Genomic DNA, 25197 nt, shown 5'->3' with positions numbered 1-25197 from the left:
CATCCCACCGTGTTTCACTTTACAGCACTTCTGGAAAGTGCTAATTTTGGTACTGCAACTAGTGTTAACCAGTGAGGCTGCTTATAGCCAGAGATGAACACCGCAGGCCCTGGAAGACAGCCTGTAGAGCCAAAGGGATTAATGTGTTAGTACACCAATAGTGGGCACGTTGGTTAGGAAACTGTGGTCTAGAAAGTACAACAGATTAAGGGAAAGTAACATGCCTTATCAAATGATCAGGAAATCCCGTAGACAAACTCCAGGGAGTAACAAAGAAAAACAGGTCAACTAGAGTGGAAACAAACATATCCAACTCTGCAATTCTTGGCATAGCCCACAATTTCTGTGGGTTTCTTCCCTGGGGTGACCTCTAGTGCCCCTGCTGCCTCTATCTTTTTATTCTTTCAGGGCCAGCTCCAACTTCCCTCTGCTGTGAAGATTTCTAACGACTTCAGTCCTCCCACTTCCTTTGTCTGCAGAAGTTACAGCATGTGCAACAACATTTGGCACAATTACGTTCCCTCTTGTGTTGTTTGATGATGTTTTATTTGAGCAGGTTTAACTACATATCCATGTTCTCTGGCCTTCCAGGGTTACACACCCCTTGCTGGCCCAAACACCAAGAACTCCCTTGCATTCAGGTACTGTCATGTGGCTGAGATTTGGCCAGTGAGTGTGAGTGGAATGATGTGCATTTCTTCCCGGTCTGGCCTGTACAAACCTGCCAAATGGGCAACTCCTCGTCCTTTTCTCCTTTTGGATGGGCTGAAAGGAGAAGATCCCCCAGGGCAACGTTTGAGCGCCACGTGTTGAAGTTGAAAACAGCAGAGGCTTCATCAGCCTGGGGCCCTGAATGATTTCATGAAGGAGGGACTTCTTACCAACTGCTCGCTTGCCCAGTGCTCTTTTTAGAGCGAGAAATAAACTTCTATCTTATTTAAGGCATTATATTGTTTTGGGTCTATTTGTTACAGCAACCAGCCTTCCTCAGTATAAGCTGTAAATAAACACTCTATCAATCAGAAATGCTCCTACTCAGATGTGGAATTAGCAGAGGTCTATGTGGTGGGATAAGGAAACTAATGGTTAAGGAAAAGCCCACTTCTCATGACCTCTTGACCTCCATTCCAACATTTGTCTAAAATTTCACCACATGGATTTCATTACTTTGGATAAAGACATAATAATTCTAGGAAGATTCTTTTAAAATAACTCTATCATCTGAAAGGGAGTGCATTCAATCATGATCTCCCATGAACTCCTTAGCATAGATGAGCTCCTCAGATTTCTATCCAATGAAGTACCTAGTGAAAAGTTGAGAAGGGAACCCAGGCTGTAAAATATTGAAGGGTAGATTGTGGGAGATGGAGGACTATCTGGAGCATGGAGCACGTGAGTTTTTGCTCCAACAGGAATAAAAGTTTAGGTGGTGGTGGGGATGGTAGGAGAAACCTTGATGGGGGACAGATGGCAGAAGGTTCAAAGAGGGAGATGAAGGTATTGAAGGCAAATTTCTTGATTGATAATTTAGCCAAATGTTAGCCCTCAAGTTAGGTGCTTTTGTCCGCCTTTCCCCTGTACTTAAGCAAGTTATTTTGATGGTAAACTACTTTTTAGATCTGCACATGGCCTCTCAGGAAAGCCCTGGTGAAAATCACAAGAGTACTTTGGAATTTTCTCAAAACATATCTGCACTTCCAGAGTTTGGAAGTTTGATTATTTTTCAGGCAGTACCTTATTTAGAGGTTCCTGTAAGAATGTCTACCATCTTAGATTATGCACTTATTTTCCTTTTGCAGCTCAAGAAAAGAAATATGACTGTCAGTACAGATAGGCAGGCAGAGCAAGGCTATGGGGCTATTGGTGCCAAAAGTCAATCACCAAATAATTCAACTGCATTTGTCCATTTATCATTATTATTAAAACAAGTGCATACATATGATAGAATGTTTTAAAGTTAAGAATATCAAAGACAGCATTTTCCTTAACAGAACATAAAAAATCTGTATCCAGAATTATATATATTGTAAAATTGTTGTACATTCAAGACTGGCAAATCTTGGAGCCAGTTTTTTTAGGATATCTGCCCCTAATGAATGTTGTCTAGTTGCCCTCTCACTAAAGCAAGCAGTGGAGGTGGCCAGTGTCCCTTATAGATTTGAGAGCTCTATCTCCTCTCTGATCAACAGATTTATTGGTTCTACCTTATGCGTCTTGTAAAGGTTGTCTGGTTTTGCCATAACAAGTTACTACAAACTTAGTGGCTTAAGCAACAAAGATTTTCTTACTCTTCTGTAGAGTTAGAAGTTTAACCCTGGACTCACCTGATAAAAACAAAGTTTTGGCAGGGCTGTGCTCCGTTCTGGAGGCTCTGAGGGAGAATCTATTTCCTTGCGAATTCATATGGTTGAGAGAAGTTAGTTCTTTGTGGTTGTGGGACTGAGGCTCTAGTTTCCTTGCTGGCTATCAGCTGGGGGCCACTCTTAGCTCCTAGAGGACTCTCTTGGTCCTTGAACATAGCTCCCAACACCACAGAACCAGCAACAGAGTGTTAAATCCTTCTAATCCTTCTAATGTCTCTCACCCAGACTTCTGCTTTCTTCTTCCACTTTTTTTTTTTTTGCAGCTGGTTGGTACAGGGATCTGAACCCCCGACCCTGGTGTGATAACACTGTGCCCTAACCAACTGCGCTAACTGGCCAGTCCTCTTCTTCCACTGTTAAGGACTCATGTGTTTGGATTAGGCTCACCTGAATAATCTGGGATGATCTTCCCATTTTAAGGTCCAGAACCTTAATCACACCTGCAAGGTCCCTTTTGCCATTTAAGGTAACATATTTATGGGTTTTGGAGACTAGGGCATCAACATCTTTGGAGGCCATTATTTTGCCAAGTACATTCTCAGTTAACTAAAAGACATCTGGAAAACCTTGGCCTATAGGGTGCTGAGTGGAAATCAATGGTAAGATCTAGCCCCATGTTGCCTAGGCCAGGTTTCACTTTATTACACTTGCAGTTAAGCTTATAACCATGCTGGCTTAATCTCATGTTTTCATATGTAGGACTGAAAGGCATTGCCAGAGATGCCCTGAAATCTTGGGCTCCCAGCACCTCTCTCTGCCACCTCCATCTTCCTTTTGTAGTAGCTGGAATTTAGATCACTCAAATTCAACCTCGGTGGGATGTCAAGAACTAAATTTACCTGGGTGTAGAGAATATGTGACTTCATTATTGTTTTCTTTATGAGTGTATCTATTTGAATATTTTTATACCAAAATTTAAAAAGAACTAAGCATAAAGGTGTACCATCCTGTGATATTGTAGCAGTGTTTTTCCTGGTGTACATTTTCTCTACATCACCCAATTTGGCATCTACTGGGAACTTGACTGCTTCTTGTTTGTGCTGTTTTTTCCAAGTGCAGGAACACCTCGCCTTTCATCTCTCACCATAGTGCTCACAGAGAGAGCAGGCAGGGCCAGCAGAAGCAGGCATGGCAGTTCATGCAGGCCAGACAATGAGTCAGTATGAAAGTCACAGATGATAAGGGAAGGTGGACCACTGCCAGAGCAGAGAAAGGACCCCTCAGGCTCGGGGAAGGAAAGGGTGGAATTTCCTGCGCTGACCTAGTATGGAATTCATGCCATAGGAGTTGATCTTAGACAGGGTGTGAAGAAGAAATGCAGCCAATGTCAGAAGCAGAAAAATACAGAAAGACCAAGGGCTTTTTTCAGGTTTTCAGGGGGTGGAGGACTCTGGATATCTGTTCTCTTTCTTCCTTGCTCAGAAGTGGCCCTGGTTGTCAATAGCAGCTTATTTTTCCATTAAAAAACTCAGACCAGTGTTCCCCAAACTAAAGCAGTGCATCCAGGAGCCATCCTCGAGATCCCAGTTGGAAATACTTGTTAGAAAAAAATACTATCTTGAAGCTGCCTGAAGAGCCCTCATAATGGATCTGGGAGATTTACATGCTCACTACAGTAAGAGATTGCCCCTCTCCATACCCCTTACTAGGACGTGCTTATTCAGTTCTGTTCTGGTAGGACATGTCCTGAAACTTTGATGTGAATTCAATGTGCAAATGAGCATTGAGAAATACTGGAATTCTTCCCATAACTTCAACCAGAGGGAAATTCAATTAAAGTTTGTGCAGCACCAAGTAACAGAGCAGTGAGGGAATTGCACTGTTGTTTGATGCCTGTAATAACATTACATCTCACACCAGTAACTGCCTGGGTTAGTGCAGAGTTCCAAGTACCTTCATTTAGTATCTGCTCTTCATCATACAGGAGAGTATCAATAGGAATCATTTCAAGGTTCAAATTCATAGCTCATGGAGATGCCAACAATTGGTTTAAGAAATTATTTTCTTTTGAGAGTTACAGAGATCTGCATAGATGTAAACTCATTGTTACATCTATGTAACAGATGGCAGTTGGCAGAGAGCAGGTGAGCTCTTTCCTATTAATGACCAGATTGATGACTTGCCTTGATAGTGGACCAGAACTCTTGGATCGATGTCTTTACAACTGAGCTTGCTCCAGATTTACTTTCATGGAACATTTATAGGCCAGCTGAGGTGCAGCCATAAGTGGAATCTCCAAAGTCAGCACCTCGATGTACCTCAAGCTCACAGTTCTCTGTGGATGTGATGATTCTTTCAAGAAACTTGCAGATGTAAGGATTCATACAGATAAAGACTTTTTTTTCTTTTGTCTTGCCCAAGAATCTCTCTTTATGGCCCCAAGTAGCAACTCATTTCAAAGCGGAGGTCAGAACTTTTGCTTTATTTCCTCTGCTATTTGATTCCTGAATATCAGCAAAATGCAGAAGTGTCTTTTGGAACCCCTAACACAACACAGTCCAAACTTTTGTTTTCACCTCAGTCTAAGATAAACCTAGACCAGCAACAGCACTGCAGGCAGGCTAAGATCCCCATTTGCCTCAGTTACTAAACATTGTGCAAGAATTTTCACATTTGTCCAATCATTCATCTTATTAATGACAGTATTTAGCATCCAAAGAGCAATGAAAAAGATTATGGGTTTGGAAGTTCAACAGTCCTGAGTTTGCTTCTCTATTCCATCCCTTAACTCAAGCTCAGTGTGAAGTTGAGTTAGCAATTTAGTCCAAGTGTCAGTTTCCTGATATGTAAAATAAGGATAATGATATCTACTTGCAGGGCTGATGTGAGATGTATATAAACTCATGTATATGAAACACTTAGCACCCACAATACACTCAATATATATTACAAGTTTTCATCATTTTTGTTAACAAGATGAAAGAACTAAACCATCAACTATGAGTCATTAAATGCCAGGTCTTTCCTAAGACTTTTATTTGAAGGTATCTAAAGACTTCTTAAAAAATTCATCTCTTGCTTCCTTTGGAGCAAGCAGAAAAAAACAGAATGATTAGCACAATTATATTAACCTAACCTTGTATAATAAGTAGATGTACGACCAAAATATTAGGTTGAATAAATTTGCCTGTATAATTGACTGTGCTGTGTAAGGTCATGAATATGAGGCTTGCAGGAAGCCAGTGGATCCAGAATGGTCCCGGAGTTCAGCCATAAACTGAACAAAGATCTCAAGCAAAACTGCTGGGAGTCCAGGTGAAGCAGCGCTGCCTGGGGGAGCAGAATTTCCTGGGCAGAGCACCTCCCTGGACCTGGCCTCCTCCCAGGAGAGCCCCGCCTTAATGAACACACAGTCAAGGACTCTAAAATACAGAGCAGTTTCACAACCCACTTATTGTGCACGGGCCTTGGGTGGGGAGACACAGAGCTTCTTGGCAGGCTTTTAGACTTCAAGAATAAAACACCTATAAACCCCTATGAGGGCATAAGGAACTCTTGCTGGAGTTCTACTATTGAAAAAAGGAGCTAGCCTCCACCCACTTTGATGAATTGTATTGCAGCACTCTCCTGACACATGAGGCTGGCACTGGTGTGGAAGTATTGCTGTACCATTTCTTGCCATTAGAAAGGGAGTATAAGTTAAATGATTACAGTACTTTAAATTCTGAGAAAAGAGAAAGAGAAAAAGAGCTTCACAATCAATAACTCAATTTAAAAAAATCCCAGGATCAGAGGAAGCAGAGAGTGGCATATTATTTCAGAAAACGCAGAGATAGGAAGGAATCCAGTTCCTCCTGGGACTAAGAAGTTGTCTGAAGTTGCCCTCAAAGCCTCTGGTCACTGAGTAATGGCCCTAATGGTGAGGTTCAAAATCTTGATCAGGAATGGAAGAAAAATGGCAGCAATTGGCTCTGAAGTTTCCTTTAGTCAAAAATGCCAACTCTGATGGGAAGCAGCCTGCTTGTTATTCTGCCTGACAAAAGTGTGAAATGGTCCCCATTGTGTCTACGCACATGCAGCTGCTTATTAAAACCAGAGCATCTACTCCACTGTGTAATGGTGGGCAAAGCACTGAGCTGGGCTTCCCACGCTAGTCCAGCCCCTGGTCATTTCTAGTTTTCCTTCTTTCCTTTCTGCAACTCTTTTTTCTCCTCCCATTATATCCCTATCTATTTCAAAGGGATTAATTCCTGTAACACTTCAGTAGAGAGAAAAGGGCTTTACTTGGCAGCTTTGGGTTTACAAGATCGTTGGTGAACTATCAGTCTGTCTGGCAGGAAGGTACGCCCACAAATATTGCAGGGAACCAACTGGCTCTGGGCACTTGTCCAAGCAGCTTCATTTAAGCCATTGAGATCATAGAATCCTTTGGCTAGAAAGTTAAAGAAAAAGAGAGAAAAAAAAAGAAAATAAAAAAGAAAAGGGAATAAGAAAGGTAAAATGGATCAGTTTTCATTCTGGAGAACCATACTCTACTTTTTATGGAAAATATTTTCAGGAAATACCTGTTGACTGAGGCTTTTAAGCAAGTCACAGTATTTTTGCCAAAAAAAAAAAAGAGTGCTGTTCACTCTTTCGGGGGTTGAGTGAAGTTAGCTATGAACCAGAGGCTTTTCACTTCTTGGATTTTAAAAAGGGAAGACATTTTTTATATGTTATGATATGCATTCTTCGCTAATTATTAACATCTTTGCTTACATGTTATTATCTTGCAAATATAACTTTTGGCCTTCTTTCAGCTGACTCTAAATACAAGCTTACAAAGGCAAAATAACATGTATTTGTATTTGCCTCTTCTGCAATCCTTCAGTGGAATGTATTTAGAGGCCAAAACTGACAGTTGAGAGTGAATTTAAGATGAATTATATCCTAAAAGTTTATCATCTCTTCATGGTCATAAACTTGGAGATTCTTTAAGAAATTAAAGTGAAGAATGCAAACAGAGTAATCTGACAAAGAGAAGTGTCCTTAAGAAAACAACAAAGACAGCTGAGAGATGTATAATCTGCGTTGGCAGAACATAGGGAAAAAAGGCATATGGCTTTGTTTTAGAGAAACAATGTGGGATTTAACTTTAATAAACCTTATTTAAATAGAATGGCTTTAGTACATTAAATTGACTATGTCTTAGAATTGTTCAAAATAGGTCCCCTAAAATGTATCTCGGCACTCAGAAATATATTATTTAGTTTTTCTCATTGGCACAATTTACATTACTTCATTAAAACCTAGGCCATTCTCATATGATTTCTATCTAGTGGTTAACATGACCATGGCAAACCTTAGCTTCCTTAACATGCCTGTTTCTAATGTTCTGTTTTTGCTGCATGGGAGTTTAAACCCCAGCACAACTTAGCATTTCTTCTTTGGATAAAGCAAGTATCACTTTCTGTGCAGGACATGAATGTGCATTTTGAGTGTTTTGACTCTGTTGAGAAAAGAATGACACTGACTTTCTCATTACTCATACGAGTTTTGAGCTAAACAATTCCAGCGTAGTCATTGACTCTCACTCGAAGGTGATTCATTACATTTCACATTTCTGTTTTTTCAGAGGGCTTTGACTTTGGATCTGGAGGAAGGATTATTTGAACTCTGTGACTACAGTGAGTTCATGGAATGAAATTGGTAATGTAAATTCTGTTTACCTAGAGAGGAAGGGCACCTTCAGAGATACAAATAGCATGAGGCCAAGAGGAAAATTGCAGGGAAGTGCAGCTATAGGACCTATCTTTTCCATCTGTAAGCAATAACTGGATAGTGAACCTACCAGACTTCCAAACCAGTTATTCCTCTCACTTCTAGCCTTGTGATACTTATGGTCAAGCACAGAAAGAAAGTGAGAAAGATCACAAGGGAAGGAAATAGGTTTTTGACACCAAATCAGAATTGCTGGGAAAACAGTTTCAATGAGGTAAACAATCTCTTTAAGGGCAAATCTCAATAGATGGATGCTTTCATCTTGAGCTCTTTTTCCACCTGTCTGCAAAGTCCTCCTCTTGACAAGGACTGTGAATAGTTGGGTTCTAGCAGCATCTAGAATTTTATCATGACAATCTAGATTCCACTCTGTAGGTTGTTATAAAATTACCCTTGGGTAACATCTCTAACAAGACTGCTTTGGACTAATGAATACTAAACGACCTCTAAGGAACCTTCCAGAACTTCAAATCCATGGTTTCTTGAGGGGAATGAATAAACTGAAAGACACTCTTCTTAAAAATAAGAGTTTCCTTTAAGGGGAAATTAGGGAATCAACTGAAAAAATGACAACAGTAGAAATATGATAATCAAGTCTGATCTTTCATGGCACAAATATTCTCTTAACTATTCTCAGACCCTTAATGAGTAAGCACAAGGCTCTGCAATGAGACTACGTGTGGCAGTGTAGTGCCAATTTCATTTGGCTTGCATAGTGCTTTACAAATTAATTGTAAAATTTTTTAAAATCTGGACATTTCATATAGATGTCTAAATTTCCATTTTCTTTCTTATTATTGAAAGATATGAACACATTAGGCTAAGTTTCTTAATGATAACACCAGCTGGAACTGGGCAGCTGTTGCCTCCTTTAGAGAGAGCTAGTGCTCTCCAGCTCACCATAGTCCCCACCTTCCCTTTTCTTCAAATATGGGCCATTTTATTTAATTTTGTAACCTGACTAGTGGGCCCTGGAGGCATTTGAGTTGGGCATCCCTGCTCTATGAATACCAACACACATTCATATTTGAAAACATGATTCTGGATTGTCCCCAAAGGTTTTTTAAGTATTATGTTTGATATTACATGAAAGTAACTTTTGGGAAATACAGTAAATTCCTCTCACACGCAGTGTTGCCAGTACATAGTGTCTTTATGCCTCAGCAGCTGAAGACAACACTTCGGATAGGCATTCCAGAACTTTTTTTCCTACTTGGCTGTAGCCAAGGCAGTAATTGTGACTGATTTCATTTGTTTGAACAAGTAAGAAAAGAATATCTCTACCCTTATAAGTTTAGAAAGAAAATTTTCCCCTTATGCACTAGTTTTTCTAGGAACTTACCGGTAATGGTCCTGACTTCTGGTTTTTTAGGTTCGGGTCTCCTTAACTCTTTAGGCAACAAATTGTTTTCATTACGCCATTTTTTCAGACATTGTGGCTCATGGATGCTAATCGATTTTGTTCCATATTCACGACCACAAATGTAGCAAACGATTGTTGGTGGACGTCTTACCATTGTTGGCTGCAAATAATATAAAATATCTGTTAGATAAAGTTTATATTTTGAAATTATATTTTAAAATTATAGTACCTTCAAATTACCTGTAAAATCAATATGATTTTTTAAAAATTCCAACTAGTTTGGTGAATTTAACCTTTTTGACAAGAGACCAAACCATGCTGTCTGAGTGATTGGGATGGGAGACTGGGGGTTTGGGAGGAAATAAAAAAGCACTGACTAGAATTCTCCATGTTGGTACGATATAAAATGTATTTTCTCATTTAATAAACACTAATTGATTGTCTTCTATTATCCCTGAGTTGCCATGCTGGGAGAATACAAAAATCAATCAGGCATGAATCCTCCTCTCAATAACATCAGTAGTGTATTGTAGTATACCAATATGTTTAAAAAGTAAAGTAATAAGAGTCACTGGAGAGTTTATAACAGACACTGTTATGCCCACCCACATTCCCTCATGTCAACAATTTTCTGCTGCAAACACCTGTGATTCTCTACCTTTTCTGACCTGAAATAGGCTCTGCCCACAGGCAGGGAAGCTAATCAATTACAGATGAGAGTTGATGGATAAATACCCAGCTTGCTCATAAAGGCTGATTCCATACAGTCTTCCAGAAGTCCCCACTAGGAATGTACTACAATTGTTTATTAGCACACTATATATAGGATGTCTGCTCTTCCTTGTCTCTCCTCCCATTTCTTCTTTACTGGGTATCTTGGAATCACCTCCCAAATAAACTACTTGAACTCAAATCCTTTTCTTAGTTTTCTAAGAAAAGCCAAATTTAAGGGAGAGTTAAGAATAAAATGTAATAGGGAATTTCTGCTTCTGTCTAGGATATAGAAAGGCACAAGAAACAAACACTGATCCCACCCAGACAATGAGAAAAAATTGAATAGCCTATAGAATCGTAATTTTTGAGTCCATTGGAGGCTCAAAATGGCAAGGTACATTAATGAACTAAAAGGCCTGCCTAAGTTTGAGAATGGATCAACTGAACCAAGGAAAAAAAACTCTGGTACTTCAAACCTTACATAACTATGAGACAGCAGTTGTCTGCTGCAGAGAAAAGGGCAAGGCACCTAAGTATGAACACTCTGAGACACAGGCACGCAGGGGCTGTCTGTGTACACTTTCCCCCACACCAGGGCTTACCCCCACTAACAGGAGGTGACAATCTAACACTATGGAAAGGCAGGAACATTGAGAGAAAACTCCACCAATTCTGGAACACAGGGCCTGCCTAAGTCGGAGGATAGAGCTGGAAAATTAGGTCTTGCACAGAGTACCAGATAAAAGCAGTATAACGATAAAGGAGGGGCGGGATCACTAAGAGAGACTCCCCTTGTGTTGCAGGCATGTAGGGTCTATAGGAGTTTGAGAATGCAACAGGAGAACTGTCAGAAACCCTTGAATCCAGGCATTACACTAAGTGAAGGCAGGGGTGGTTTACCACTGGGAAAATTTAAAGCCTGTAGTACACTGAATATAACTAAAGCAAAGATGAGGTCCAAACCCTGCTTAACTACAGACTACCTTGACACTTATATTAACAGCCTGACAGAAGAGACAGCATGCTCATTTCTGGGCATAAGTATACTTTACCTCAGAATCTACTGTTCCTTTACACACAATGTCCAGCATTCAATCAAAACTACAGAATGTGAGTGCATTCACACACATGTGCAAAATAGGACCCACAATCATCAGATACAGTACTAAATATAACCAGACCAACAGATGGTCTAGATATTGAGATTATAAGGGCTTTAAAATACTTAAAAATAATTATACTAAATCTGTTAAAGAATCTAGAGGAAAAGGTGGATAGCACATTTGAATGAATATATGGTAAATTCCAGCATAAAGGTAAAACACTGAAAGAGAAAATTTCTATATAAAACCAATGGGAGGTGCTAAAATGAAAACCATGATGTCAGAGATGAAATATCAATTTGATGGACTTTTCAGTGAAAGCCCACACAGAAAAAGAATCAACAAACCTGAAGACATGTCAAGAGAGATTATTCAAACTGGTCGAGAGAGATAATAGGGTGAAGAAAAAATGTAATAGACCAAATGGCCTAACATATATGTAATTGGAGCCCAAAAGGAAGGAAAAAAAAAATGAAGCAAAAGAAATAAATAGATGTTGACTGAGAATTTCCTCAAATTAATGAGACGACAAATGACATATCCAAAAAGCTCAGAGAAATCTAAGCAAGATAAATTTAAAAACAGAACTAGACACATACCATAGTGAAACTGCTAAAAACCAAAGATAGGCTTGAAAGCAGTGAGAGAAAACAGAAACAATACATAAGAGAAACAATAAAGTGAGGAAAAGAATTTCAGATGATTTTTCATCAGAAAAGAAATAGAGGCCAGGAAATAATGGAATAACATCTTTTAAATGCTAAAAGGGGGGGGGACCTCAAAACTAAAACATCAATTCAGAATTCTATGTCCAATAAAAAAAAATCCTTTAAAAATGAAAGTAAAATAAAGACATCTTTGGCCAGATAAAAAGTAAAAGAATTCATTCCTGACAGACTTGCTCTACAAAAAAATGCTGAAAGAAGTTCTAAGTGCAAAAAGGAAAATATGAGCTAGAAATTTGATTCTACAAGAAGGAATGGGAATATCATAAAATGTAAACAGATTAATAAATTAAAACAATCTAACAGATTGTAAAAAAATTCCTAATTTTTGTACATGTACATAACTAAATCTTTTAGACTATGGCCTTTTTAAAAATAATAACAAAAATGAAGTTTATAGTATACACATGTAAAGCAAGTTATAGTCAATAAGAGCACAAAGTGTGAGGAGTAAAAATTGGCAATAGTTGCCATAGAATTCTTTCATTTTTCTTGAAATAGTTTTTTAGAAATAGAATATAAAGATGCATATTTTAATCTATATAGTATATTTTAATCTATATTCATAGTAACCATGAATGCGCAAAGACGTGCAAAGAGGCATAACTAAAAAATCATTAGGGGAGATAGAATACTAAAAACAATTTGATGATTTAACCTGAAGAAAGGTTGAAAAGGAGAACAGAGATTAAAAAAAAAAAGTGGGGGGTGAGGGGAGACAAATAGAATTAGAACACGAAGGTGGTGGACATAATTTCAAACATATCAATAATTGCAGTAAATATAAACGAACCAAAGAATACGATGAACAGACACAGATTTCCAGACTAGATTTAAAAAGAAAGGCAAGACCTAACTATATGCCGTTTACAAGAAAGACAATTTATGAACATATAGACACAGATTACGAGTAAAAGGATGAAAAAAAATTCATGTAAACATCAAGTAAAAGAAAGCTGGTATAGCTATGTTAGTAAAATGTAATTGAAATTTAGAGGTTAGTTATGAAGATCAGGGAAACTTTTAGTTAGGTAGCATTTGATGAACGGGTAGAATTTAGACCACAAGGACTAAGATGGGTGAAGAAGGACATTAGAGATTGAGGAAACAGCAGGAATCATAAGGTGAGTATAGGGAGTAGTAATAATTCAGCTTGCCTGGTGTTTGGTGTAGCACTGAGAACTAGAATCAGATAGGTAGGCTGCAGCCGTGCTGTGAACAACCATGAATACCTTATTAAGATCTAGATTTTATTTTGTAAATGATAAGAAGACGTTAAGCTGGGCAATAACCCATAACTGTGCTTCAGGAAAGTCTGCCCTGGGGCCAGCAGGGCAGCATACTTATGAAAGCTTGAGCACTTCATTGCTCTGGGGGTGAGGAACTCATGGGTCTGAGAGAACCCCAGTGTTTTACTCTGGGTGTCAGGGAAGATGGTGATGTCATTTACATAAAGGGAGAAATCAGGAAAAACAGGTTGGAGAAGAAGAAAATCATTGATTCTGTTCTGGACTTGTTGTGTTTGTCATTCTAGTAGAATTTAAAAGTGAGCAAGTCCAGCCCAAAAAGAAATACAGGCCTGCAATCCAGGATTAATGAATTTCAGAGCTATTCACACAGAAAAAGATGTATAAAACCATGAAAATTCCAGAAAAAGGGAGTCTATAGACAGTGCATGGAGAAAAATTCCTGGGAGAATATCTGTAACAAGGGTATTGGGTTAGGAAAATTGCAGCCAGAAAACATGGAGAAATGAAACAGGGCATGGAGACAAAGATTCCATTTAGAATTCTGGAAACACTTCTGGTTTCCAAAAAGATGGTGTCATCACCTCTGTCAAATGCTACAAAATATAATGGATAGTTGAGAAAAGGCCATTAGATTTAGTTACCAGTCGCTTGTGCATCGATGACTTTAGAGAGTTTAGTGCCAATGGAGCAGGAAAGGTAATGATGATTTAGGTAGGAAATACATTTTCAAAAAACTCGCAGAAAGAACTTGAGACATTAGCAAAGTTGAAAGATTTCTTTTGTTATTGTTAATAGGATAGGGGTGTACTAGGCAGACAGTCAGAGACTCTAGGCCCAAGATAAAGTAGGATAATCAATAGAAAAAGGCCTCAGAGGAGGCAAGAGGAGATGGGGCCAGGGGTGTAATTGGAGGTGGTAGCCACTGAGGAAAGGGAAGAAAAAGGAAATAGATGGAGTTAGAGACGTGCAGTTGCAGAAAAGTAAGGAAATTGATAGAGCTCACATAAATGAACTTAGTTTTCTAAGTATGAGACTAAGTGATCAGAGAATGAAGAGATTCAGATTCTGGGAAATCGAACAGTGAAAAATACTGCGATTAGGCACAGTGGGGAATGTGCTAGTGATTGAATTAGAAAAGAATAGTTATCGAATTATGGGAAAGACCTAGTGAGGTGTGAAGCTGCAAGAAATTTCAGTAGAATTAAATGAACTTTTTTCAATATGTTCTTTAGTAGCACCAGGTGGCATGAAAGCAGAGACAACCTGATGGTGTGGTCCCCTTTAGGGAAATAAAACACTGTAAATGTGTGTGCTTTAGAATCAGTCTGCTTTTAACTATGACTGTTGGGAGTTACACCTGAAATGGAGAGAGCACAGGTTAAGATCAAAATTAGAAGGAAACAGATTTATGATTTCTGCCTACCAGAAATAAAAACAGATTCTAGACAAGTAAATCCACAATTAATAGACCAAACAAAATGGAAAATGAATGATCCAAGTTTTTATAAAAGTATATTATTTGTTATCATTTGTTAAAAAATATATTATTTATAAAAGTATATTACTTAAGGTATATTTTCATTCTATTACTCTGTACTAAATTAGTTCAATAGACTACCTACATTCATAAAAATAACTGAGTAGTTGTTTATTCTTCCTTTTTAATTAGCCATGCAGCAGGCTCTAACACCTGAAAAGTGACTTTAAAATTATTTGGGGAATTTAAGACCTAAGAGAAAGTATAAGCAATAATTTTCATGGCATCTAAAGGTTCTTCAGTATTTTTTTACATGTTTATTGAAAGTTTAATTAAATGCAGCTTTTTTAGTTAAAAATGAGAAGTTATTCATTTTACTTTGAGAATAATGAATTTATTAAAATTCCATACCGAAAGTATGAGCCAAATTCAGTATCTAAACAAGCATACAAGCAAAATAAATGCCATGGGTCATGAATGAAGACATTCATGTCACATTGTCAGAAGGTTTCCTTTGGAAGGAAAAGTTAGAAGAAAAAAAGTTAGACACAGAGGCCAGAAGACACATACAGAACAATTTAAAGGGATGTGAGAGAAAATTAATGCCATAAAAAGGCTAAGATGTTCTAAATTACATTTTCCAAAGCTTCCCTCATGCTCTATATTTGTGGTTGAACTTCAGTTGAACCTGCAACATACTCCATATTCTTAGGTTTTGAACATCTCACTGTTAATCCATGCTCTAGGAAAGTGCAGACAACCTAGCCACTGCTGTAGAGAAGCATGTGTCACCGTGGATCTGATCAGAGATAGGAGAGCCTATTTTATTTTTCATTAATTTCACACTTGCCAGTCTGAAACTTCCAGGGAAGGCTCAGCAATCTCTAGCTTATGGTTATGGCCGCTACCCCAACTGCCAAGGTTTTACTCTGCAGCTTTTTTCTTTAATGTTTTCAGATAGAAGTGGGTACATGGGGGGCAAGGAGGGGAACAGGAAGAGAGACTGTAGCCTGGAGAACCAGCAGAAGGCCCCTTCTTGATTAATCCACAACCCTCCAGTAGCTTTGCCTGAGAAAGTTGGCTTAGGGGGACATGTGAGGGCAGGGAGCCCTGTCTACACGGGGCCTTGCCAGCCAGGGCCAGCCAACTCCAGGCAAGTGTAATCAAAGGACGGCAAAAGAGGAAGTTGATAAATCTGAAGTTTCTGCAGAGCAAAGGATTAGATCAACAGTTTTCCTGTCAATGTTTCAAATAATATTTTGGTGGTGTGGAATTACTTTTCTAACATCAGGGTAAAAGACTTTTAAAAAAAAGTTAATCTCTAAATCTACGTAAGTGTTGTTTCAGTTGTGAACCATTTTATGGGGGGGGGGCAGGGAGGAGGCAATGAAATGCCTTTATGCATGAAGTCTGTTAGGGCTCATTTGTTTCTGTACTTTTAGCTTCCTGGAAAGCTAATTTAGGCGGGATGTAGACAGAGGCACTTGAACACTTTAAGGAAAGCTTTCACATGTGTGTAGTTCTTTTAACTTTAATCTACTAACTTTTCATATAAGTATGTTTTATCATTTTACTGGCCACTATTGGAATTATTATACTATTTTCCATGCAGCGTCTTTTTCTTTTTGTGAATGTCTTTTCTCTTTCAGGAACTCATGTTCTTTTTTTTTTTTTTTTTTTTTTTTTTTTTTTTTTTTTTAAATTTTATTTTGTCGATATACATTGTAGCTGATTAATGCTCCCCATCACCAAAACCTCCCTCCCTCCCCCCTCCCCCCTCCCCCCCAACAATGTCCTTTCTGTTTGTTTGTTGTATCAACTTCAAATAATTGTGGTTGTTATATCTTCTTCCTCCCCGCCCCCCGGTTTGTGTGTGTATGTGTGTATGTGTGTGTGTGAATTTATATATTAATTTTTAGCTCCCTCCAATAAGTGAGAACATGTGGTATTTCTCTTTCTGTGCCTGACTTGTTTCACTTAATATAATTCTCTCAAGGTCCATCCATGTTGTTGCAAATGGCAGTATTTCATTCGTTTTTATAGCTGAGTAGTATTCCATTGTGTAGATGTACCACATTTTCCGTATCCACTCATCTGATGATGGGCATTTGGGCTGGTTCCAACTCTTGGCTATTGTAAAGAGTGCTGCGATGAACATTGGGGAACAGGTATACCTTCGACTTGATGATTTCCATTCCTCTGGGTATATTCCCAACAGTGGGATGGCTGGGTCGTATGGTAGATCTATTTGCAATTGTTTAAGGAACCTCCATACCATTTTCCATAGAGGCTGCACCATTTTGCAGTCCCACCAACAATGTATGAGAGTTCCTTTTTCTCCGCAGCCTCGCCAGCATTTATCGTTCATAGTCTTTTGGATTTTAGCCATCCTAACTGGGGTTAGATGGTATCTCAATGTGGTTTTGATTTGCATTTCCCGGATGCTGAGTGATGTTGAGCATTTTTTCATATGTCTGTTGGCCATGTGGATATCTTCCTTAGAGAAATGCCTACTTAGCTCTTTTGCCCATTTTTTAATTGGGTTGCTTGTTTTCTTCTTGTAAAGTTGTTTGAGTTCCTTATATATTCTGGATATTAATCCTTTGTCAGATGTATATTTTGCAAATATTTTCTCCCACTCTGTTGGTTGTCTTTTAACTCTTTTAATTGTTTCTTTTGCTGTGCAGAAGCTTTTTAGTTTGATATAATCCCATTTGTTTATTTTTCCTTTGGTTGCCCGTTCTTTTGGGGTCGTATTCATGAAGTCTGTGCCCAGTCCTATTTCCTGAAGTGTTTCTCCTATGTTTTCTTTAAGAAGTTTTATTGTCTCAGGGTGTATATTTAAATCCTTAATCCATTTTGAGTTGATTTTAGTATACGGTGAGAGGTATGGATCTAGTTTCATTCTCCTGCATATCGATATCCAGTTATCCCAGCACCACTTGCTGAAGAGGCAGTCCCTTCCCCAGTGAATAGGTTTGGTGCCTTTGTCAAAGATCAGATGGCAGTAAGTGTGTGGGTTGATTTCTGGATTCTCTATTCTATTCCATTGGTCAGTGTGTCTGTTTTTATGCCAGTACCATACTGTTTTGGTTATTATAGCTTTGTAGTATAGCTTAAAGTCAGGTAGTGTTATGCCTCCAGCTTTATTTTTTTTGCTGAGCATTGCTTTGGCTATTCGTGGTCTTTTATTGTTCCATATAAATGTCTGAATAGTTTTTTCCATTTCTGAGAAAAATGTCTTTGGAATTTTGATGGGGATTGCATTGAATTTGTATATCACTTTGGGTAGTATGGACATTTTCACTATGTTGATTCTTCCAATCCAAGAGCATGGAATATCTTTCCATCTTCTTGTATCCTCTCTAATTTCTCTCAGCAGTGGTTTGTAGTTCTCATTATAGAGATTTTTCACCTCCTTGGTTAACTCAATTCCTAAGTATTTTATTTTTTTGGTGGCTATTGTAAATGGGCAGGCTTTCTTGATTTCTCCTTCTGCATGTTCACTATTGGAGAAAATAAATGCTACTGATTTTTGTGTGTTGATTTTGTATCCTGCTACTGTGCTGAAATCATTTATCAATTCCAACAGTTTTTTTGTAGAGGTTTTAGGCTGTTCGATATATAGGATCATGTCATCTGCAAACAGGGACAGTTTGACTTCATCTTTTCCAATCTGGATGCCCTTTATTTCCTTCTCTTCTCTGATTGCTCTGGCTAGTACTTCCAACACTATGTTGAATAGGAGTGGTGAGAGTGGGCATCCTTGTCTAGTGCCTGTTCTTAAAGGAAAAGCTTTCAGCTTTTCCCCATTCAGGATGATATTGGCAGTGGGTTTGGCATATATGGCTTTAATTATGTTGAGATACTTTCCTTCTATACCTAACTTATAGAGGGTCTTTGTCATGAATGAGTGCTGAACTTTATCAAATGCTTTTTCAGCATCTATAGAGATGATCATATGGTCCTTGTGTTTGAGTTTATTAATATGGTGTATCACATTTATTGATTTGCGTATGTTGAACCAACCTTGCATCCCTGGGATGAATCCCACTTGATCGTGATGAATAATTTTTCGTATGTGTTGCTGTATTCTGTTTGCTAGTATTTTAGTGAGGATTTTTGCATCTATATTCATCAAGGATATCGGCCTGTAGTTTTCTTTTTTGGTTATATCTTTACCTGGTTTTGGTATCAGGATGATGTTTGCTTCATAGAATGAGTTTGGGAGATTTGCGTCCGTTTCAATCTTTTGGAATAGTTTGTAAAGAATCGGTGTCAATTCCTCTTTGAATGTTCAGGAACTCATGTTCAATGCTTTAGGCCAGGTCTGTGTAACACAAAAGGAAGTGAACGTTGAACAGCTTTTCTCCTAATCAGTACAGATGACCTGTCATCCATTCATTCATTTTTACTGTTTAAAATAAATAGTTGTAATGCTACCATTACAGCAAGGGGGAAAGAATAAGGACCAAGAAAAGAGATTAGTTTGGTGGGAAACCTCAAGAAAGGTATTGATAAAAGAGGAATGTACATAGTTGTTTCAGAAAACTTACATTACGATACCTATTTCAAATATCTTCAAATATCTCTTGATAACTTCTCTAATAGCTTAGGTTAAAAGGAAATCACAGTGAAATACATAACTCAATAGGTAATAGAGCATATAGAAGGAAGTATGACAACTGGTCAGAATGAAAAAAATATTCCTAACACTAATATTATTGCATAAATCTAAATGAAAGAGATATCGAAAACTAAAATGGAAGTCATTACTAGCAGTTTTACTAGCAGATCAGAAACACTCTATATTTGTTTATTATATTAGCCCTACAATAAATACCAAGTGATACCTTATCGTGTGAAAGTATAGTTGTGTGATGTCATTTACAGAGGAGTTAAGAACATGGTTCAAGGATGTAGCTTTTTGAATATTTGTTGTGAAATAGCAGTTAGTAAGAAATGTTTATGGGGTGATAGGCTCCTTTGAAAATCTGATAAATGTTATAGTCATTTCCCCAGAAAAATGTGCACGTATGCAGAATTGTGGATATGGTTTCCATTGATTGGTGGACTCCCTAAGACCCACCCATCAGCCCCAGGAAGTAATAGCCAGAGCCAATTGTTTTCCTCAAATAGATGATTCCTTTCTTAAGGAGCCATTTGGCACAATTTAAATGCCTCCAAAAGTACTGAGCTGAAGCATGCAAGAACTTATGAAATACACCACTGCCGGCTTTAGGGTGATCCGAAGTACTCTTTTGCCTAGAATAGTTCTATTATACTTGTTGTCTTGGCTAAGTGTTAATAGTTCCTCTTCACTCTCTAAAGAGTTCCTGTTTAGTCAATACATTATATAGTCACCATGCTTCTGATCCCCTTTGAAAAACTTCAATTAATGAAATATAAGCAATCAAGAGATGAAACAACATAAATGTTCAAAAATACACGTTGTAACTAAAAGAGGAGCAATTAATCTAGTTAAACATAGAAGTAAAGCAAAATAACTACAGAAATTATAGTTAGAGAAGGGAATACAAAAGGAATATACCTTGACAAATAAAAATACTTTAATTATTAAAATTGGCATAGGAAAGAGGGGTGCAAAGAAATTAATGACACTAAATTCATCACCTTTATGTCAAACAGTCAATTAAGCACTGTAAAATTCAAATATGGGGTTAATTTTTTCAAAACCTTTAATAATTTATCTTCATTTTTTAATTTTAGTGGGTCCTTTCAAAAACCATTTTTTTTAAGTGAAGAAACATTTTTCTAAAGTTCAGCAAACTCATCAGTTTCACTTTGATTTCTTTTTGGCAAATTCAAGTAAAATTAAACATTTCTACTACTAATAACTTGCATGCTATGATCTCACTTCCATGAAAAAATATGCATGTTTAAATATGTCTGTGTACGTAGAGACATGTCTGAAATAATATTCCCTCAGGTCAAATTAAGGGGAGTCTGGGCTAATTTTTATGCTAATTTTATACTGTTTTGATGGCTTGAATTTTTATAGTGAACTTGTATCATTTTTATAAAAATCATAAAGTAATAAAAAAGAATATCAACTCCAGAGTTAAAACTGAAGCTGGGTTAGGTAATAAAATCAGTTCTAAAGATAAAATTAAATGCAGCCTAAATTACTTTCTGAAAATTCCTTAAATAACTCATAAAAGGTGTTCAATGATTGTGTATATAATACAGTTTAGTATTATAATAAATTAGTAGTTGGAATTAGAATTAATATTAGGAATGAATACAGCTTTGCATAGCATAAAATAAAAGTACAATGCTGTGACACAATAAAAACTACATCCTTGGTCTCTGCCTCCAGTTCCTGACTCAGAGCTCCCAAAACCCTTTTAATTTCCTGAGTGATAAGAGCTTTCTTTGTTACATTTGGTCTTAGTTCAGGGTTCCTGACACAGGAGTTTTTAAGACCCTCAGAATGTCCGGGAAGCGATGAGTGTCTTTTTTATGCTAATGAGACGACTGCTGGCTGGGGTCCTAGACAGCTTCAGGATGGGAGCTGGTTACCAGGAAGAGTAAGGCCTGATCAGAAGGTTGGAAGTTTCAGTTTCACCCCCTGACTTGCAAGAAGGGAAGGGGCTTGAATTAATCACCAGTGGCTAATGGTTTAATCAACCATCCCTACATAATGGAAACCCTAAATGAAGGGAGTTTGCAGAGTTTCCACTTGGAAAAGGCATTGAGGCGCTGGGAGGGTGCGGCACCCAGAGAGGGCACTGAAGCTCCACGTACTCCCCACCCCCACAGCTTTCCCTCTGTACCTCTTTATCTGGCTATTCATCCACATCCTTTAAAATAACCTTTATACTAAACTGGTAACATAAATAACATAATAAAGCGTTTCCCTAAGTTTGGTGAACCGTTACACCAAATTAACAAATGCGAAGAGATGGTCATGAAAATCTTCAATTTTTAGCCAAGTCGGACAGAAGTGTGAGTAACCCGAGGACCCACTAGTTGTGACTGGCTTCTGAAGTGGGAAGCAGTCTTGTGGGACTCAGCCCTCAACCTGTGGGGGTCTGCACTAACTCCAGGTAGTTAGTGTCAGAATTGTATTAAATTATGAAATACCTAGTTGTTGAATTGGTTGTTGGTGTGGAAAAAACCCATGCATTTGATGCCTTAAGTGTTGTGAGTAGAAAAAATTCTCTTTTAAATGCAAAATGAAAGTGTTTACAGTATTTTAATTTACATTATTCTAATAACGCTATTTTATTTTGCTGATTGTTTATAGCCAAATGCACATTACTTAAATGCTTATATGATGCTACTTAATTGAAGTTCTAAAATTCTACTCTATTACTTTATTTTTTTTTCCTGTTAACATTTTAATTTTTTTCAGGGTAACAGGAATTGTATACAAATGACAGTAGACTCTTGCCTCTTCCTTTTTATTTAAATAAAAGATAACTCAAGATGAATTCTCAAAAAAGACATAAAAGCTATGTACATAAGGGACTCTATCTTTCTTAATGTCTACTCGGGACCAGTAATTGTGTTGCTGTCACAGAATCAGGAAAGAGGTTGTGGTAAATTGGAAGATAACTGCTGTTATCATTTTACCAGCAAACCACATGCCATGTATTGACAGCAGCAATAGGTGCAGCAGTTGATGGACACTTCACATACACGTTGTCCTGAGCTGAATTTTTGTCAACATAAATATGAATAACTCCTCCATGTTTATTACATTCTTCAATCACATCATCTTTAATCTCTGTATCCCATCCAATTTTTTCTGTTTGAGGATTAAACAAGTTAGACAGTTGGAAATACTGTGTTGCAAATGGTTGCACAGAGGCAGCTGTAGCAAAAGCTGAAGCTTCAGTCTGTTGGGAGTCTTGTTTGTAAGTCTGCCACAGCACCAAATGCCAAAGAGCCACTTATTTGTAGAGCTTGCTGTGCTGCTGGTGGAATCTACAAACCTACACCTTCTGCAAATCTTGCCATTAATTGGAGACGACCAGTTGTTCCCAAGTCAATTCCAGTACTTTCCAGTTCATCACTGTCCAAAAATGAACTAGCACTGGAAGCATCAGTACATTCAGTAACATGACCAACTTGCATTGGCCTTCCTGCTAGTTCAAATCCATCAACTTGTTCCAATGCCTTTTTGGCGCATTCTGAGTCGGAAAATGTAATAAATCTCTATCCCTTGGATAGATCTGTTTCACTATTCATCATGAGCTGGGTATTTTCAATCCTGCCCAAAGGCTCAAAGACCCCCAGAAGCACATCTTCAGTTATATAAAAGTGTAATGAGCCCACATAAAGCCTCTCACGTCCAGCGCTTCCCTTTTGTAAACTGTGAACTGTCTGCCATTGCCACTGCTGTTTTTTTCTGCCTGTGATGCCTGCACTATGACTGGCATTCCTAAAACTCGCTGGCCAGTTCATCCTATTGCTAGAGGCACTGAGCTAACATCAACAAACTCCACATAAGCAATTCCTTTGGAACGTCTTGAATTTCTATCAGAAATCATCCTCACATCTCGGACCTTTCCTACTGTAGAGAAAAACTCTTCCAAATCCCTTGGTCGAATTCTTGCTGCCAGCTGCATGCAGAAAACTGTCCTTGCATCTCTTTCCTCAGTAGTTAGATTATCAATGGGTTCCCTCACAGGGTTCTTGTCTTTTCTGAATGGGCTTTTGCTTCGGGAACGTCCTCTGCTTAATCTGACGCTATGAGGCAACCCAATCCTTCCGCGGAGGGCACTGTTGACTTTTCATCCGGACCAAGGAGTTCTCTAGCGGTCTCTGAATCTGCCATGTCGACTCCTTGAGCGGCTCCGGCTCCTTTCCTTGCTTCCACTGCGCTTCCTGTCACGGCTCTTGCTCTTCTTTCTCTGTCTCTGCTTCGCTTCGGTTCACGACTTACTTGACTTCTGCTCGTGCTCCCCCCCCCCCCCCGCCTTTGCTACGTTCTTCGTGGCCGTCAGCCCTGCTCAGCTTGTTCTCATCCACGGCTCGTTTTCTGCCTAAGCCCTGAGCGGCCGATCCACGCCAGCAGCCGGCCACTGTCGACGTCCTGCGACCGATGCCGTTCCTGAGATCTTCGCCCATTTCCCTTGGAGGGTTGGGATTGTGACAGTTCGATGCCACCCGTGTCACACATCTCGCCCTTATGATTGACGGTTCACAGTGGAATCAGAGGTGAATTCATGTGAGTAGCAGGGAGATGTCCTTAGAAAGAAGCAATGGGATGGAGGAACCCGCATGGGAGAGCAGGATGGCGGCTTCAGCAGCTCAGGACCCACCGCTGCGCAGGCGTCGGCAAACACACACGCACACACGCACACACGCACACACGCGCGCACACGCACGCACGCACACGCGCACGCGCACATACACATACCCCTTCACACACACCCACACACATGCCCTCAGGACCCGCCGCTGCAACAGCGTCGGCAAACACACACACACACACACACACACACACACACACACACACACACACACACACACACACACACACTCTCTCTCTCTCTCGCTCTCTCTCTCTCTCTCGCACACACACACACTCTCTCTCTCTCTCTCTCTCTCTCTCTCTCAGAACCCTCAGCATGGGCTCTTGCGAGAACCTGCCCCAAGCTGCAGACCTCTCTGCTCCATTACTTTAAAAAGCAGTGACAAAGGTATGAAAAATAATCTGAGGACAGGATTTAGCATGAGTCCGTTTCCACCACGAGAAAATCCTAAATACAGATCTTGCAGATATTTTGATTTTGTTCAGGCTTTTTCCCTGGCCTGCATACATTAGTCAAGAAATAAACTCACAAGTAACTAAATGGGGCTGTGAGGTATGAGGCATCTTATGTTGAAAAGTGGCGACTAAAAGGATAGTTTGAGAGGTGGATGGACCAGACCCCTCCCTTGAGTCCTGTATTGCTTATTCCAGCTAGGCTGATAAGTCGCCATATCATTTGAAACCTCCCAACTACCTCCCTCCGCTCTGTACTTGACTCTTTTGTGCAAACTTGGCCTGTCTGACACCATCTCAGTAGTTTTTGTGGTTCTCCATGGCTACAGAATGAAGTCCAAACACTTCAAGCTGACTTCAGTCAAATTTGGCTCCATGAAAAAAGTCTTCCAGCCACACCAAACTCAACACCATTCCCCTAAACTAGAAGCCACAGTCCTCAACTTTGCTGCCTCCATGATTTTATTCATTTACTTCTTCCAGCAACATGCCTTTAAGTTAGTACAGCATCTTCACAGTGCTGGAGATTGTGAGGAACCCCAATTCTTAATTCTCCTTAGTAAGGAGACAAACACCTAAACTACTAATGAAATTACAAGGTGAAATTTATAAATGCCATGGAGGGGGGACATAGTGCCATAGGAGTCAGAAGTAGGAAGAAAAGGAAGAGTGTTGACCAGAAGCCAATGAGATGGGTGATATTTGAAGTGGGTTTATTGAATCAGTACACTTGTACTGATGAGGGGAAAACTCTCTCAAGCAA

The 25197-nt window shown here is 38.9% G+C and overlaps 1 protein-coding gene and 1 pseudogene across 1 annotated transcript; both read right to left on the bottom strand.

Moving 5' to 3' along the window:
- Positions 1-6583: 6583 nt before the first annotated feature.
- Positions 6584-9580, bottom strand: ZNF475 (zinc finger protein 475). The gene is made up of 2 exons (XM_063085356.1): positions 9406-9580; positions 6584-6735 (listed from the first exon to the last, which is right to left on the bottom strand). Exons 1-2 carry the CDS (start codon positions 9578-9580, stop codon positions 6584-6586), a joined length of 327 nt encoding a protein of 108 aa, XP_062941426.1.
- Positions 9581-22200: 12620 nt separating this feature from the next.
- On the bottom strand, positions 22201-23794 carry LOC134370561 (RNA-binding protein 39-like; annotated as a pseudogene).
- Between the last annotated feature and the right edge of the window lie 1403 nt (positions 23795-25197).

Source organism: Cynocephalus volans, chromosome 2 (genome assembly GCF_027409185.1).
Source record: "Cynocephalus volans isolate mCynVol1 chromosome 2, mCynVol1.pri, whole genome shotgun sequence".
NCBI classification, from domain to species: Eukaryota; Metazoa; Chordata; class Mammalia; order Dermoptera; family Cynocephalidae; genus Cynocephalus; species Cynocephalus volans.
This window is presented reverse-complemented; position numbering and strand designations above follow the sequence as displayed.